Source organism: Ictidomys tridecemlineatus, chromosome 2, assembly GCF_052094955.1.
Source record: "Ictidomys tridecemlineatus isolate mIctTri1 chromosome 2, mIctTri1.hap1, whole genome shotgun sequence".
Lineage (NCBI taxonomy): Eukaryota > Metazoa > Chordata > Mammalia > Rodentia > Sciuridae > Ictidomys > Ictidomys tridecemlineatus.
In genome coordinates this window covers 144,651,146-144,666,744 of record NC_135478.1, presented here as the reverse complement: position 1 = coordinate 144,666,744, position 15,599 = coordinate 144,651,146, and the positions used below count along the sequence as shown (strand labels likewise).

General features: G+C 55.8%; 1 protein-coding gene across 1 annotated transcript; it reads left to right on the top strand.

The window, feature by feature from the left end:
• Positions 1-1,196: 1,196 nt before the first annotated feature.
• Aqp1 (aquaporin 1 (Colton blood group)) lies at positions 1,197-14,559 on the top strand. The gene is made up of 4 exons (XM_005319169.5): positions 1,197-1,739; positions 10,959-11,123; positions 11,407-11,487; positions 12,541-14,559. The coding sequence occupies exons 1-4, from the start codon at positions 1,356-1,358 to the stop codon at positions 12,718-12,720; spliced, it is 810 nt and encodes a 269-aa protein (XP_005319226.1). The 5' UTR covers positions 1,197-1,355; the 3' UTR covers positions 12,721-14,559.
• The last annotated feature ends 1,040 nt before the right edge of the window (positions 14,560-15,599 follow it).

Here is a 15,599-nt window from a genome sequence, read left to right as displayed (position 1 = left end):
CCTTCCAGCATGCCTACGCGTAAGGGTGCCTGGTTGGCTCTGTCGCAGAGTTCCTTGCTTGGTTCCTTGGCTGCCACCAGGTCTGCTGGCTGGGGACACACAGGGCACAGGCTGGATTGTGGGGTCTGCAGCACAGCTGCTCCCCTCTCCCTGCTAGGGGCTTGGATGGCGCTTCTCCTTCCTCTCATCTTCTTTCTGCTTCTTCTCGGCTCTGGGTCCAGCCCCATCTCTCTGCAAACTCATCTCCTGGCCTCCTGCTCTTCCTGTTCAGCCCTGGCCTGTCTCCCTGCCTCTGCCCAGAGAGCTTTCTTTCTCTTCCACTTTAGTTCAACTCTGTTCCCTGCTACTCTGACTTTCATATTCTCTCTCTCTCTCTCTCTCTCTCTCTCTCTCCTCTTCTCAGTCTGCATCTCCCTATCTTCCCCTCTCTCTGGTTTCTGAACTGGGCTCTCGTTTTACTATCTCCTTGGTGACCTGCTAGCTCGATTGCCTATGAGAGGAAAGTCCTAAACTGTCCCCATTTTCCCCTACCTCCTTCAAACCATTGGTTCAAATGCAGGGCTCAAGGAGCTGGGGCTTCCCAATGTCCCTGTCTGTTTCAGGCCTGCTCTTGAGACGGCAGGGAGGGTGGCCAATAGACAAGCTCGCTGTACTTTTTCAGTCCCCATCAACTGCAACCTGGCTGGTGTGTGTGTGGTGGGGGTGGGGTAAAGGGGTGGAGGGGACACATCCCTAAAGTGACATGCAGTAGTTGGGCCCAAACTGGGGTGTGAAAGACCCAGACTGGATCCCGGGAGCGGCCAACTTCAGACTCTGTAATGCCACTCTGCGGTGGGATGGGGATTCCAGGCAGTCGGGATCTCGGTGCCCGCCTCCAGGGAGGGCAACGTCCACCCACTGAGTCCAGCCTGCCCACCCCGCCCCCTTTGGAGTCCTGGCTCTGCCCTCAGGCACCCCCTGAGCTTTGCACACTGGGCGGGGACACCTGGATTTCTCTGGCCCCCTGAGTGGGGCCAGCTTGGAGGAATTTCCCAAAGCCTATTAGAGCCACGGCTGCCTCCTGCCTGCCTCCTCGGGCTGGGCAGGGCTGAGGGCGGAGGGAGAAAGGGAGGGAGGGAGGGGGAGAGGAGGAAGGAAAAAAGTTGGCAGGCGGACAGCAGAGCCGTGTCTGCATCCATCGCAGAGAGGAGGCCCGTGCGGTGTGGGGCGGGCCAGGAGCAAGGAGAGGCCTTCCTCCCTTTGTGCTCCCCCCGCCCCCCAGCCCTATAAATAGGCCCAGCCCAGGCTGTGGCTCAGCCCTTCGAGGGAGTTGAGCACCAGGCAGCCAGCGGTCTCCGGCCAAGCCCCCTGCCAGCATGGCCAGTGAGTTCAAGAAGAAGATCTTCTGGAGGGCCGTGGTGGCCGAGTTCCTGGCCATGACCCTCTTTGTCTTCATCAGCATTGGTTCGGCCCTGGGCTTCCATTACCCAGTGGGGGGGAACCAGACGGCCGTCCAGGACAACGTGAAAGTGTCACTGGCCTTCGGGCTGAGCATCGCTACTCTGGCCCAGAGTGTGGGCCACATCAGTGGTGCCCACCTCAACCCAGCCGTCACACTGGGGCTGCTGCTCAGCTGCCAGATCAGCATCTTCCGGGCGGTCATGTACATCATCGCCCAGTGCGTGGGGGCCATCGTCGCCACTGCCATCCTCTCAGGCGTCACCTCTTCCCTGCCCGACAACTCGCTTGGCCGCAATGATGTGAGTGGGGGACCCCAGGCTGGGCGGGGGGTGTTCTAGAAGGATGCAGAGCAGGTACTGGTGCCATCCTCTACCCATTGCACAGATGGGGACATTGAAGAATGGAGAGGACAAGAGGTTGCTGGAGGTCATGTAGAGAGCTGGGGCTGGAACTCAGCTGTGTTGCGGCCCAGGACATGTTTTCTGCCAAGCACTGTGGGAATCAGAGAGCCAGAGAAAAATGTCGTGCCAAAGTCCCCTGCAGAGACCTTAGTGTGAGGAATGAGCTCTGAAGGCAGCTAACTTCAGGCTGGAGTTCTTCAACCCTTGACTGTAGTTTCTTGGCCCTCCTCAGTCCGGCCTGGGCAGCCGCTTCCCCCTCTATAGCCCTGCACCCCGAGCAAACTCTACCTGGCATCCCCAGCCAGGCTGAACAGGATGTCTGCATGTCTGCAGCAAGTTCTGCAAGTGTGTGTGTAGGGCATCCTCAGGGAAGCCCCCCACACTCACACAGGTCCCTAAATCAACTTCCCCTAGGAAGCAGGGCAAGCGCCCCTTTCCATTCCTCTGCCCCTGGGAATCAGGGAAAGATAAAAGGAAAGAAAACTCTCCCAGGGTCTGTTTGCAGGTCGTTTTCCTGGATGGCAGTGAGGATAGAAGGCAGGGCTGGCCCCACAGTTCCTGGGTGCTGAGGGGTGTGGCATATGTGTTTGTGTGTGTAGAGTCGCAGGTGTGCATGTTTCTGTGGACATGGGTCTCTAATACTGTGTAAGCTGTGTTGCACATTTGTGTGTGGGAGTGAGTGTGTAACAGCATGTGCCTGTTGCTCCTGGCTTGGAGGACAAACAGATGTTAGCAACTGGGTGGCAGTTGCTGAAAATAATCACTCCCGGGCTACTTAGCACAGCTAAGTGCCTGTTGGTGGCGGCTGCCTGCTGTCACAGACCTGGGCTTTTCCAGCTCCTCAGCCAAGTGCAAACACTGAGTGCCCTTGGGCCTCAACAGGGGACAGTTTGGCCTGTGTGGCTGCTAAGGCTTGAGGGATGTCTTTGAGGCAAGCAGGCAGCGGGTGGGGGGCACCCTCGGAGGAGGGAAAGAGATTCGGAGCAGAGAGGAGGAACTCAGGATAGAGGAATGAGGCTGCGGGGCTCAGCAGGGCAGGCAGGTGCAGGACGTCAGGAGACAGCAAGGGCTCCTTGGAGATGGCAGTGGGCAATTACAATCCTCTTGTGTCCCAGTCAAAGTTCAGGTCTTGGTGCCAGCAGCCAGGGAGGCTGGGTTAAAGTCTGGTGCAGAGGGAACTGGCGTGGCCCTGCCGTGGGGGATTAGCACTTCTTGTGTCACAGTGACACCTCAGCAGCCCTCTTTTGAGCCAACCTCTGCTCAGCCCAAGATTGAAGATTAGCTCTGCAACTGGAGTTTAGACTTTAGCCAGGGAAGATGTGGCTGCAGCAGGTGTAAGGAACGGAGCTGGGGGAGGCTATGCCCCTCCAGGCTTCTGTCTCTCCAGCAGGAGCAGAGGTGGGTGACCTCAGGTGCACAGAGTCAAGTTCATGCTGGGTAGGATGGATGTGGGCCCCACCCTTTTGCTTCTCCTAACTCAAGGTCCAGGCAGGATCCACAGAGTGGCTGGAGAAGGCTTTGCATCTCTAGTATGGGCATCTGAGGCAGAGGCAGGAGGGTGGGGCCCCTTATGCCCTCTCTGGCCTTCATTTTCCAGAGTCACCTCAATACCTGGGCTGGGTAGGTTGCAGATGGAGGAGAAAATGGAGCAGCCTCATGTGTGGGGCCCCATGTTGGGCTAGGAGGCAGGTGCCCTGGGTTCAAGTCCTGTCTGCTACTAACTGGTTGGGTTTCCTTGGAACTGACGTCCTAAGGCTTAAGTAGGAGCCTCGGTCTGGTAACATCATTGGCTGTGCCCAGGCTGTTTCATGTTGGCTTAAGCTGATCACACAGCCCAGGAGGGTTTGGTTAAGAGGAACCCCCACAGGGTCAGTGCTGAATGTAAGGGGACTAGTCATTGTTGTGGGGATCTGGTGCTGCCCTGTCCAGACAATGGTCTGGGGGTTCAGGAACACACGTCTAGGCTTAGAAACAGAGAAGGAATGCCCCCCCCAAAAGAGTTTCTCCCCAACACTGGCCCTGGGATCTGGCGGAGTCTTCGTGGCCTCCCTGACTCCAGAGGGTCAGAGCACAGTCATTAGAGCAGGTGACACACTCTTTCCTCCATGCCCCCGGGGAGGATCTGGCAGCCCCTCTATTCCCTGGCTCCACCCTGGCCAAACCTGGGTGGGGTAAGTGGTTGGCATGGAGATTTCCAAAGAAAATAGGGGGAAAAATGTGGCAGGAAGTGGTTAGGGTGAGTCAGGGGGTGTCCTCCGGGGACAACTTTCTCAATTGAGTCAGGGCTCAGTATATATCCTAGAAAGACCATCCAGCCTGTAGGGTCCTGGCTGGTCCTAACAGCCAAGCCCCAATTTTGGCTAAGGGTGAGTAACTCTGAGGCTGACAGTTACCCTTGGCTGTCTCTGCCCTAACCCAGTCACTAAAACCTATGTAAACCTTCACAACTAACTAGGCCTAGGTGATCCTGGTTCTGATCCGTGATGGGACACAGCAGGGCGTGGCTGGCTTGGGAAGTGGAGGATGCCGAGGGCCTACAGCATGGGCCAGCTGTTTCCATTCTTCCCCTCCCGCCAGCTCTCTGTAGCTGGGGGTTGCTAGGTGCTGAGTGCAGGGCTGGGTCAGCCAGAGCCCACAGGCCTGGGGCAAGATAAGCCCTGTGCACAGCTGCCTATGATAGAGGGCAGCAGGCAGGTGTGATAAGAGGTGTCAAGGCGGGCCTGGGAACTTTTGAACTGGTGGGAGGATCTGGAGGGCTTCAAGGAGGAGGAGCCACACGAACTTAGATGTGGAGATCTCCCCAGAGAGGGAAGGAACTCTAGGTAGAGAACTGCGTGTGCTCAGGCAAGGGGGCCGTGGAGGCCGCGGCTTGGGAGCATTGGGTGTGGCCGGACTGGGGGTCAGAGTTGGAGTCTGGGGTTCCAGAGAGTGGTGGGCTCCAGATTCAGGCCAGTGTCTGACAGCATGGAGAGGGACTGCATTCCCAGAGCCTGTGAGTTCAGCCACCCTGGAGGCTCAGGCAGAGGGAAAACCTAACTTCTTTGGGACCATCTCTCAGCTCTGCTGATTTGGGACCTAAGAAAATGCTTCCACCTGTTGCTTCAGGGCCTCAGTCCTAAATGCCTCCTCTTCCCCAGGGTCCTGGGCCTCAGTTTCCCCAGCTGTAGAACTGCCACCAGCTCTATCCCAGAGTTGAGGCCCCTGCTGCTTCCTCCAGGGCTTAGGTGTGGGCTGCAGAAAGGAAAACCAGAGTTTTAATGATCCTGCCCGGGAGAGGCTGGGGGCTGGCTGATGGTGCCCTAGCTGGGACGTATAATTACTGTTTCCAGCCAGAACCAGATGAGGGGGAGGGCAAGGAGAGGTAGGAGCTTTGCGGCGGAGACTTCCCTCACTGTGGAAAATTCTGAGGCTGTCTCCCCCAGTAAAGCCCTTCCAGCAGCCTGGCCAATGCCGATGTCGCCCACCTGGACGCTTGGCCCTAACTAGGCTCACCCCGGGAGCCCTCATCCAAAGGGGCAATGCTCAGAGAGGGCACCCCACCCACTGGGGTGCCTTGTTAGGGAGAACTTGCCCCCACCTCTCCCTTGGACCCCAGCCCCCTCTGCAGGTCAGGCAGGCTTCCAGAAGTGTGGGGTGGGGCTATAAGCTCATCCCAATCCAACTCGGCAGTCCTGCCCAACCAGACCTCAGGGCCCAGAGAGAGCCCCCACTTCCTCTAGGGGCCCACCCAGCAGGGGTCGTCCAGCATTAGCCCACTAGGCCTTTCCCCAGGCGGATCCTGGGGGCTGGCTTGGGAGCTGTCCTGGGGGTAAAGGAGTCTTGGGTTCTTGCTGGCAGAGGCTCCCTGGGGTCCCTGAACCCTACCCTGTAGAAGCACCAGTGAATCTGGGGTCTTCCAAGCAGCTGAGATTGGAGCCTCACACTTGAAAATATGGACAGGAAAATGTTCCTGAGACCCTATGGGTGGTCAGGGTCCCCTCAGTCAGGCCTCTCCCTGGGGACCGGAGGAGCTGCAGTGGTATGGTGCTAGGGGCATAGGGAGGAACTGTTTGCACTCATCTAAGTACTGTCCGGTGAGGTGGGCACACCCCAAGGCTGGAGCCCACAACTCAGAGATGGCAGAAAAGGCTGGAAATGTTTGTTCTCCACCCCTGTAGCAGTTCCTCTCAGTGCCTGACGTTCCACTCAGGGCTCCTTTCAGCAGCGGGTTTCTGCTCAGTGTAAAGAAGAATTAGTTTTCATTTGGGAAGCAGCTGCTTCCAAGTTAATAAGCTGCCTGTCCCCAGGGGTGGGCAAGATGAATCTTCTCAGCAGGGAGGTTGCTCTGGAGGTGCCTGGTTTGCAGAGCTACCGTGGAGTGGCAGGGAGGTCCTGTGACATAGGATCTGGGCTATGTCTGAGACCTGCAGAGGGGGGTCTAAATCTTGCACTCAGGTTTCTGAATCTTGGCCTGGAGGGTGCCAGCCCGAGGTCAAGAGGGAGAAATCCTGGAGACTGCCTGGGGCTCCGGCCTGGGCCAAGGCCTCCATTTTACCACTGGGGAAACTGAGGCCCAGAGATTCATGGAGACCTGTCAAGTTGCTCAGGGGGTCATGTCAGGGCAGGACCGTCCCTCCCGCCTCCTGCCTCTCTGTCCTTGATTGTTTTCGTTGCCTGGTGCACACACTCATGCTGCACAAATGTACACACTAGTACACATGCATGTGGCACACATGGGAGGGGGCACACAGGAGACTCATGGCTGGATGTCCCACTCAGGCCCTGGGATCCTGAGGAGGGGTGGGTGGCGGTTCTTCAGTGGAGCCTCTTCCTCTCCCTGCCCTGGAGTAAGGAAATGGAGGAGGGAGGGAAGGGGGAAGCCATAGCTTTGTTTATTGTTTCTTGTCAGGAAGATGAAATGGCTTATGGGAGCATATAAAGGGCCCTTTGAGACTTGCTGCTTCTCCCTTAAGGGGGCTCTTTCCCTTCCCCATCACCCACCTCCCCAGCCATCAGTGGCACCTGCAGTGTGTAAGTGTCACCAGAGACACCCATGCAAACACACGGTGCTGCCACCTGGGACCTCACACTGGGCAGACCCCTGCCATGCAGAGCGTGTCTGGCTAAGAGCTGGTGTCATGTGTGACATGGTTCAGGGATGGGTCAGGCACACTTGGCCAGTACCTGACCAGTTGGTCTAAATGTCCCTTGTGGGCTTAAATAAAGTGCTTATCCTCTAATTTGTGGGAGCCGTTTTTTTTTTCCCTCTATTCCTTAGATCAAGCTTGTTAATTCTGCTCAATTCCTCCCTGTTCCTGTTATTAGCATTTTTTTGGATGGCTTTGTTCTCCAGATTTCTAAGGGAGGATCGTTAAATTTTTTCACTCTGGGAGTGGATCAATCCAGTGCTCCTTGTCATTCTGTCAATCTTTCCACTGTTTATTTTTAGGCCACAGTGTTTAGGGCACACAGGATTATGGATTTTTGTAGTTCTTTGAAAGATTTTTTTAATTTAATTATTATGTAATAAGTCTCTCATGGTTTAACAAAAAAAAAAGGAGAGACTCATCCCTGGACACGTGGTTCTCAGTAGATACAGCAGACACTAATCGACAAAGCCATGCACACCCCCATATGCACGTGTGAACACTCACAGAGGTGGCACCGGAGGGCCCACAAGGCTCCCCTCCCTCCCCAGTGCTGAATCCGGGTAGAAGAGGCTTCCGTGTCTCCTGTTCTCTTTTCTTCGAGAGCAAATGCTCAGTGCCTGAGCCAGGTCTGGCTCTGAAGCCTGCTGCTTCCCAGGGATGGGGTGCCAGGGTACCCAGGCCAAGTTGGGTGCCCTGGGTCTTAAAAGCTACCCTGTCGGCCTGCCCCTGGGTGGCAGGGAGGATTCTGATCCCATTTCATGGTGAGGTCAGTCTTGGGCTGTCCTGGAGCCTGGGACACACTGGCAGTCTGTGGAACCAGCTTCCCAGTCCAAGCAAGGAACAGCCAGCTCCCTCGATGGCCAGCCAGCTGCCTAAGAGTGTGGAGTGGCACCTGCAGCGGGGAGGATCCTGGCTTTGCTTTTTCCTCCCCGGGGCCTCCACCTCCCCTCTGTCATCTCGCTCTGCACACACCAGCTCATAAGGCCCCAGAGTCCAGTGATGGCTCTATCTTCTTCCAGCTAGAAAGCAAACACAGGTCCTGCATCCAGAGAATTCCCTGGAGCCAGTCTGCCTCTAGAGAAGCTGGGAGGTCCAGAAAACTAGACTTTTCTGCCATTTTTGTGAGCACACATGGAGCTCCCCTCAGCTGGTTTGGGCAGGGTGCTGATGGAGCTCCCAACCAGGAGATAATACACCCACCCCCTCCCTGGGGAACACTGGCTTCTCTCCCCAGGATGTGCAGAATTCAATGAGGACATGGCAGCATGGGGCCGAAGTTAATTCCAGCCTGGGACCCTGACAGCCTTCCAAGGCTTGGAGCTGCTGGTTCTGAATGGGGCCCAGAATGATGAGCTGACACGGGTTCTAGGCTTGGTTGGAGAGTTTGTGTATTTCTGACACTTCTGAAGAATGGTGTGGATTATTCTATTATTCATACTGGCAGCCAGAACACTGACTGTTATGTTTTTACTTTAATCAATGTAATAGAAGAACCAGGCCAGGGAAAACTATGTGGGAATGTACAAACACACACACACACGCACACACACTTCCAATAACAAGTGACCACATATGATATTGGTCCTATTTAAGCAATTGTTTCAAATTCAATGGGTTGAACACAGTCACCTATGGCTCTAATCTTTTACCTGCTCTTGCTAGGACATCAAGTCTCCATAAACCTTTAACTGCCCCTTCCAATGATGAGTTATTAAGTTTTCCCAGATCTGATTAACTCAAGTGCATCCGGCAGTGGAAGAAAGGTTCAGCAGGAATCAGGGGAGGCTTCTTGGTGGTGGCGGTGTTGGAAGAGGAAGGTGCCAGCCCCATGATTCTTGGTAGTTGGAATGGGGGTTCCTTGTGGAGTGCACAGGCCAGGTGGCTGCCGCTTCAGAGCCCTGGGCCTGGAACCAGGGAACCAGAGCTGTTCTGCTCACTTAGCATGGAAAAGGCTGCCTTTGGGTAGGGCCAGGGACTCTCAGACCTGGTTAAGAACAGAGAAAGAGATAAGTGCATCTGTGAGAAGGGTGGGATGGGGAAGCACAGGAGCCACTTACAGCAATGTCTCCTTCATCCTCGAGGAAAGGCTGGTTTCAGGATTCCTGCCAGCTAGCAATTAGGCTGGCTCTGGAGAGCAGAGGCAGGAGCAAAAGAGGAGCCTGAAGTTCACAGTGGGCTCAGGCTCCCAGAGTGAGTGTGGATGAACCTGTCCTCGCAGCTCCCCCCTGCCAAGCCATCCCAGCTCCGGGGAGGCCTGTCGGTAGTTCCAGCTACCCTCACTCCCATCTTTGTACCCCTGTGCAGGGCAGTCTTTTCCCTTCCTGCCTGTCTCCAAATCCTGTGGATATGATGAGAAAGAACCAGAGCAGGAGCCCCACCCACCTAACCTGACCCCTCCTGCCTCTGCAGCCCTTTGGAATGTCGGAGAAAGCCCTCATTGCCTTTGAGACTTCCCACGGCTCTAGGCTCTAGAGGGGACCATTAGATCCATTTTGCAGATGCAGAAACTGACGACCAGAGAGGGTCGGTTCTTGCTCACATTGCCAGCAAGTAAAACAGCCAGACCCAGAACATGGGGCTTCTGCTCCCACCAGCAGACCTCGGGGTGGGAAGAGAAGTGGGCATTGCCCTGAGGGCTGGCCAGCCAGAGGGATGGAGCTCTGGGGTCAGCCAGAAAACACCTAGAGCTGGGGCTGTGTGGCAGGGGAGGGGATGTGAGTCATTCCCAGCCAGTGTTGCAGACAAAGGCGGGAAGAGAATTGTTCTTTGTGCGGTGGCCTCGGGCAGAGCTGGGAAAACCTCTGGAGGAGCGGAGGTATGCCCCCCACCTAGGATTTTAGAGAATTCTGGGAGACACCCCCATACTCTCAGGCTGGAAGCTAGGAGGTGAGACTTCCATCTCTGGTTTGTTAGGACAGAGCGGCCCAAGAGGCGCCTTTGGGCATCTTTGCAAGTGAGACTGTCAGCGTGGTCCACCTCCCTTGCGTGGGTGCACCTGGCCCCGGGAACCACCACACTTGGAATAGGTGCAGGGACTCCATGAAGAGGGGTCTTCCTGCGGCAGCTGCAGGGAGAGAGAGGGCTCCGGTGACCTCATGGCAGCTTTTATTCTCTTCTTTTTCCATGAGTCATGTTTCTAAAAGTGGCCCAGGAGCGGTGGCAGCCAGACTGTAGTGGCGGGGGGCCTATGTGGCCAAAGAGAGGGAAGGCAGGGCCAGGAAAGAGAGAGAGAGAGAGAGGAGAGAAGGAGGGACGGGAAGGGCAAGGCCAAAGGCAACAGGAGAGACAGGGAGTGGGACAGCCAACTAGAGAAAACTCTCAGCTGGGTGTGGTGGGACAGGTCCTAATCCCAGCTACGCAGAGGCTGAGGCAGGAGGATCGCAAGTTCGAGGCTAGCCTCAGCAACTTAGTGAGACTGTTTCAAAATAAAATAATAGAAAGGGTTCGGGGTGAGGCTCTGTGATAAGTAGTCTCTGGTACTAAAACAAAACAACAGTCTCCATGCTCGGGGATTTTTTTTTTGATGTAGCAGGACATGGGGTAGAATGTTCTGGACTTTGTGGAGATGAAGCAATGTTCACAAGGCCATCCTACCCACTTGCTTATCTTCTTCTATGAAAGTCCCTGATGGTCTTCCCCTGGACCTGGGACTCGCCCCTTGCCCCTCCCCCATCCTTGGCTATTGGAGGATACTGGAGCCTGGATGTCACTGATGCAGGGACCCTGCCCCACCCAGCCCTTGGGGCAGAGAAGGGCAGGGTCCAAAAGCACTGGGGCTGCTGAGCAGGAGCTTCATCAACAGTTGTGACAGGGGACAAGGCCCTATTGCCACTACCTGCCCTGGTGCCTGGGTGGGGTCTGGCCCCTCTAGGCCCAGTGAGGAGCTGAGAGTCTGGTCTTTTGTGCCTCATCCTGGGAGTCCTGGGGGTCTCCAGACACAGTTGCTGCCTGCCCTGCTCACTGGGCATCCCTGCCCCTCTCCCTACAGCTGGCTATTGGTGTGAACTCAGGCCAGGGCCTGGGCATCGAGATCATCGGCACCCTGCAGCTGGTGCTGTGTGTGCTGGCCACCACCGACCGGAGGCGCCGTGACCTTGGCGGCTCAGCCCCCCTTGCCATCGGCCTCTCTGTAGCCCTGGGACACCTGCTGGCCGTAAGTGGGGAGCCTTCCCAGGTGGGGTGGCAGTGGGGAGGGCAGGGCCAGGGCTGCTATGGGACCCTGGGTGGAACTCCTGCCATGGGGTGAGGCGATGGGCAGTCCAGCTCTGGGGGTGCGGGTGCCCAGGAGAGGGATCTCTGACTCTCCTCCTTCCGGGTCTGATCATCCCTTTTTGCTGTACTTCCCCGATTGTTCTTTCTCTCTCTCTCTTTCCCCACCCACCTCTGTCCTTGTCACTTTCTTGGCTCCTCTGATTCGCCCCTCGCCTTCCCTGCAGATCGACTACACAGGCTGTGGCATCAATCCTGCCCGGTCCTTCGGCTCCGCCGTGCTCACCCACAACTTCAGCAACCACTGGGTAAGCCACCCACTTGCCAGGGAGGTTGGAGGGGGGTCTCATTTGGTGTCACAGGGGGAGTCTGACCCTGCCTTTATGGTGTCCTTTCCCATCACCGAGGCTCTGGGAGATATCCAGGGCAGAGGAAATCAGGAAACGGGGGCCTGAGATGAAGGGGTTGGTGGGATCAAATGGCAGGAGGATTTAGGCCCAGCCTCTGCCCTCCCGGCTTGGACCAGCCCCCAAGTCCTCTTAGCAGCGTGGTGGGGAGCCTGGGGTTGAATCCCATTCCTGCCATTTTCTTTCTTTTTCTTTCTTTCTTTTTTTTTTTTTTTTGGTACCAGGAATTGAACCCAGGGGTACTTACCCACTGAGCCACATCCCCAGTCCTTTTTTGTATTTTATTTAGAGACAGGGTCTCACTGAGTTGCTTAGGGCCTTGTCAAGTTGTTAAGGCTGGCTTCCAATTCACGATCCTCCAGCCTCAGCCTTCCCAGCCATTGGAATTACAGGTGTGCACCACCACACCCAGCTCCATCCCAGCCACTTCTGATTCAGTGTGAGCTACCTTCTTAGTGCCTCGGTTTTTCTAAACTGTGAATAGGGCATATGGTAGCTTCTCCCTGCCAGGGTCACCAGGAGCAGGGAAGGACTCCCTGTCTCTAAGCTGAGCTCAGAACAGAGGAAGTGCTCTGTGGGTTTTAGCTCTAATTATTGCTGATGGGTGTGTTCCTGGCCAATCTTTTTTATTTTATTCTATATCTGGGGCCCTTCTAAGGCTGGGGAGGTGGGCAATGAATGGCCTTCCTCAGGAAGGGTCTGATACTAAGTCCCCAAGAGGCAGGGGGATGCCTGCTACCACACGCCCTGGCCTGGACCCATTCTGGGGACACTGGAATGTCCCCAGGTTGGAATCAGCCCTGCCCACCTCTATCCTGGACGCAGAAAGGAGAGAGCCCATCCACTGGGGTGGTGGGAGAGGATAACTCAGGAAAGCTTCCCAGGAGAGGGGCCTTTGGTGGAGCTTCTGAGACCTGACCAGATGCCCACTGAACGCACCTGCTCTGTTTCTAGATTTTCTGGGTGGGGCCATTCATCGGGGGAGCCCTGGCCGTGCTCATCTACGACTTCATCCTGGCCCCACGCAGCAGTGAGCTCACAGACCGCATGAAGGTGTGGACCAGCGGCCAGGTGGAGGAGTACGACTTGGATGCCGACGACATCAACTCCAGGGTGGAGATGAAGCCCAAGTAGAGAGGGCCTGGCGCGGGCATCCGTGGGGGTGGGGTGGGGCAGGGACGGGCAGAGGGAGGGGAGGGCTGAGATCCATATCGTAGACACTCTGACAAGCTGGCCAAAGTCACTTCCCCAAACATCTGCTAGACCTGCAACGGTCAGGCCTCGTCTGGGGCATTTCTATTTCTTTCTTTCTCTGTTTCCTGGCCTCAGAGCTTCCTGGGGACCGGGTTTACCAATTCACCTACTCCCTTGATGTCACCGGAGGAGGTGAAAGAGAGGGATTCCTGCTAGTCGTCCCCTCAGAGTGTGTTAGGAGTTGTGCCAGAAAGTCCCCCCTCATCCCAAAGTCGCTCACCACTCAGCTGCTGCAGGTGCCAAGTTTCCGCCATCATTGCCCGGTGCCTTGGGCACAGCTCTGCTCCTTCTCTCACGCACCTTGCTCCCCAGGGGTGCTCTGAGTGGGAAGAGATCTCAGTAGGTGCAGTGGGGAGGGGAGAAGCTCCAGACAAGCTTTGCTTCTTTGGCCTGGCTTGCCCCCAGGGCCTCCGCCTTGGACTTGCTGCCTGGCTGTGGGATTGTCCTTATCATCGGGCCTCAGTGATCTCTATCTGTGCAGTGGCAAGGACAGGGAGCACCGAGTGGGTTCTGTCAGGGTAGAACCTCAGGGGTTCTAGAAGGCATAGTCCAGACCAGAGCATCACTTCAGCTACTTGCCCTGTGCCCTTTCCCCAAGTGCAAGCCGGGTCCACATGTCGGTGTGCTGTACGCGTGTGCAGGCAAGCTTTGAAGAAGAGAGGGACAGAGAGTCCAGGTCTTTGGAAATGCCTGTTCCCCATGGAAGAGTGTCCCCATGCAGGGTCAGCTGTTACAGACTGAAGACCTGGAGAGGGTGAAGGAAGAGTGCCCATGTTCCCTATTGGGTTTCAGTTGGTCTTTCCAACTACTCCAGCATTGACTGGATCATTATGTCACCTCTTCACTTTCTCTTGCCAGTGTCGACACAGGACAACATCATGTGGGTGGGGGCTTAGTTAAGAGCACTTGGGTTTTCCAAGGCCCCAACCTTGAGGATGGAATGATCCCGATGAGGATCCATCTATGGAGGCAGATGCCCTTGGTGGACTCAGGGTTTGCTCACTGATCCTGAGCAAGGAGGACAATGCCCTCCCTTGTACATGAGCTCGTGATTAAAGGCATTGTGGGCAGCTGGGTGACCTGCAGAGGCATGCTGTGTGACCCCAAGCCACTGCCTTTCTTCCCTGTTGACCTGGAGGACAGAGGTCAGCCTTGACCTGATAGACTGGCTCCAGGACAGTCAGAGCAGAGTCTTTTGGGGACTTGAGTCCATTCAATCCCACCGGGAACAAAGAAGTTTCACCACTGTGCCCTTAGCCACGATGCCAAAGGAAACCAAGAGACACAATTATGCAGGTATTTAGAAGCAGCAGGATTACCAAGAGGCCCTTAGTGTCCACCAACACATCACATCTGAACACTCTCTTCTCCATTCCCTAACAGGAACCTTTAAACAATTTAACAGATAAGGAAACTGAGGCCGCAGGCCCTTCAGCTAGATAATGATTTTGGTCATCCTTGCAACCAAGGCCATGTCTGGCTACTCCCTGGACTGTGAGGTGGACCCCTCTTATTCTCAGCTTCTCAGTTTGTGCCTGGGCAATGGCCAGGGGCCAGGAGGGGTGAGGGTGGTGACGGTGGGGAGGGACAGACCCACCCCTGCCTGGTTCTGTCTGCTACATGTCAGGACCCTGCATCTCTCTGCTCTGCATATATGTCTCTTTGGAATTGGAATCTTATTCTATGTTAAGAAAATAAAGAAAAAAGACTTGTAAGGTCTTTCTGACCTCCTGTAGTCTTTTTGGGTTTGTTTGGTTTTGGTGCCTTGATCCTGCAGGGCTTCTCTGAGTTTGTGAGGAGAACTGGTCCCACTGCTGGGGACCCATCCTGCCTTCCTGCCCTGAGAATCCTTGGTCTCATGGAAGGACATGACCTTACCACAGGACCTCCTCAAAGAGACCCAGAGTTTCTCTGCCACAAACAGGGAGCCTTCGGGGCTCACGGGGTTGACTTTGGAGTTCTGGGGGCAGCTAAGGGGGGGCAGGGGTTCTGACCAGTTAAATGGAAGACACTTTGGGTTCTGGAGGACAGAAGGGATGGAGAAAGCCAGACTGAAGTCTGACAGTCCTATGAGCCCTCTCTACTCTCCTCAGATGAGGGCCCAGGAAACAGCATCTGCCAGGCCACTCTTCTCCTTCCCTTGGCCTCTCTTGAGACCCCCACCTGCACCTGTGCTATGTCCTGAGCCCACAGTCTCTGCCCCAGAGAGCTGGGGCCCGTGGGTGAGAGACTGGTCATCAAGGTCAAATAGCAGTGCTACATAGAGCTGAGACCCGGTTCCTCCCATCCCCACCCCTACCACGCACACATGCTTAGGTCGGCCTATTTTCTGAAAAGGGGGCCAAATCTACTGAAAAATTAAGTGCCTGGCGATAGGAAACAGGCAATGGGGGCAGCTTGGGCCTTCCTTTGAGGCCCAGAGTCTGAAAGGCTCTAAGAACCATCAACCTCATGGAAATCTCTGTAGGCACGTGGGCATGTATCACCAAGGGTAGAGATCCGTGGTGGCCCCTGCCTCCCTCTGTGCAGGGCTTGGCTGATGACAGTAGGGAGGGTTGGTCAGGTAGAGCCAGGATCACCCCAGAGAGGGCTGAGACAGTGTGGTTGCAACAGGCTTTCTTATTTCAGTGTACACTGGGTCGCTGGGCTGTCACAGCCTGTGCAAACTGCCCCAGTTTCTCCCTGGTGGAAGATGGGCTGGTGTGAATGGGAGAGGCACCATCGGGCTGTAGAGCACTGTAGAAGCTAGTGCCCTGCAA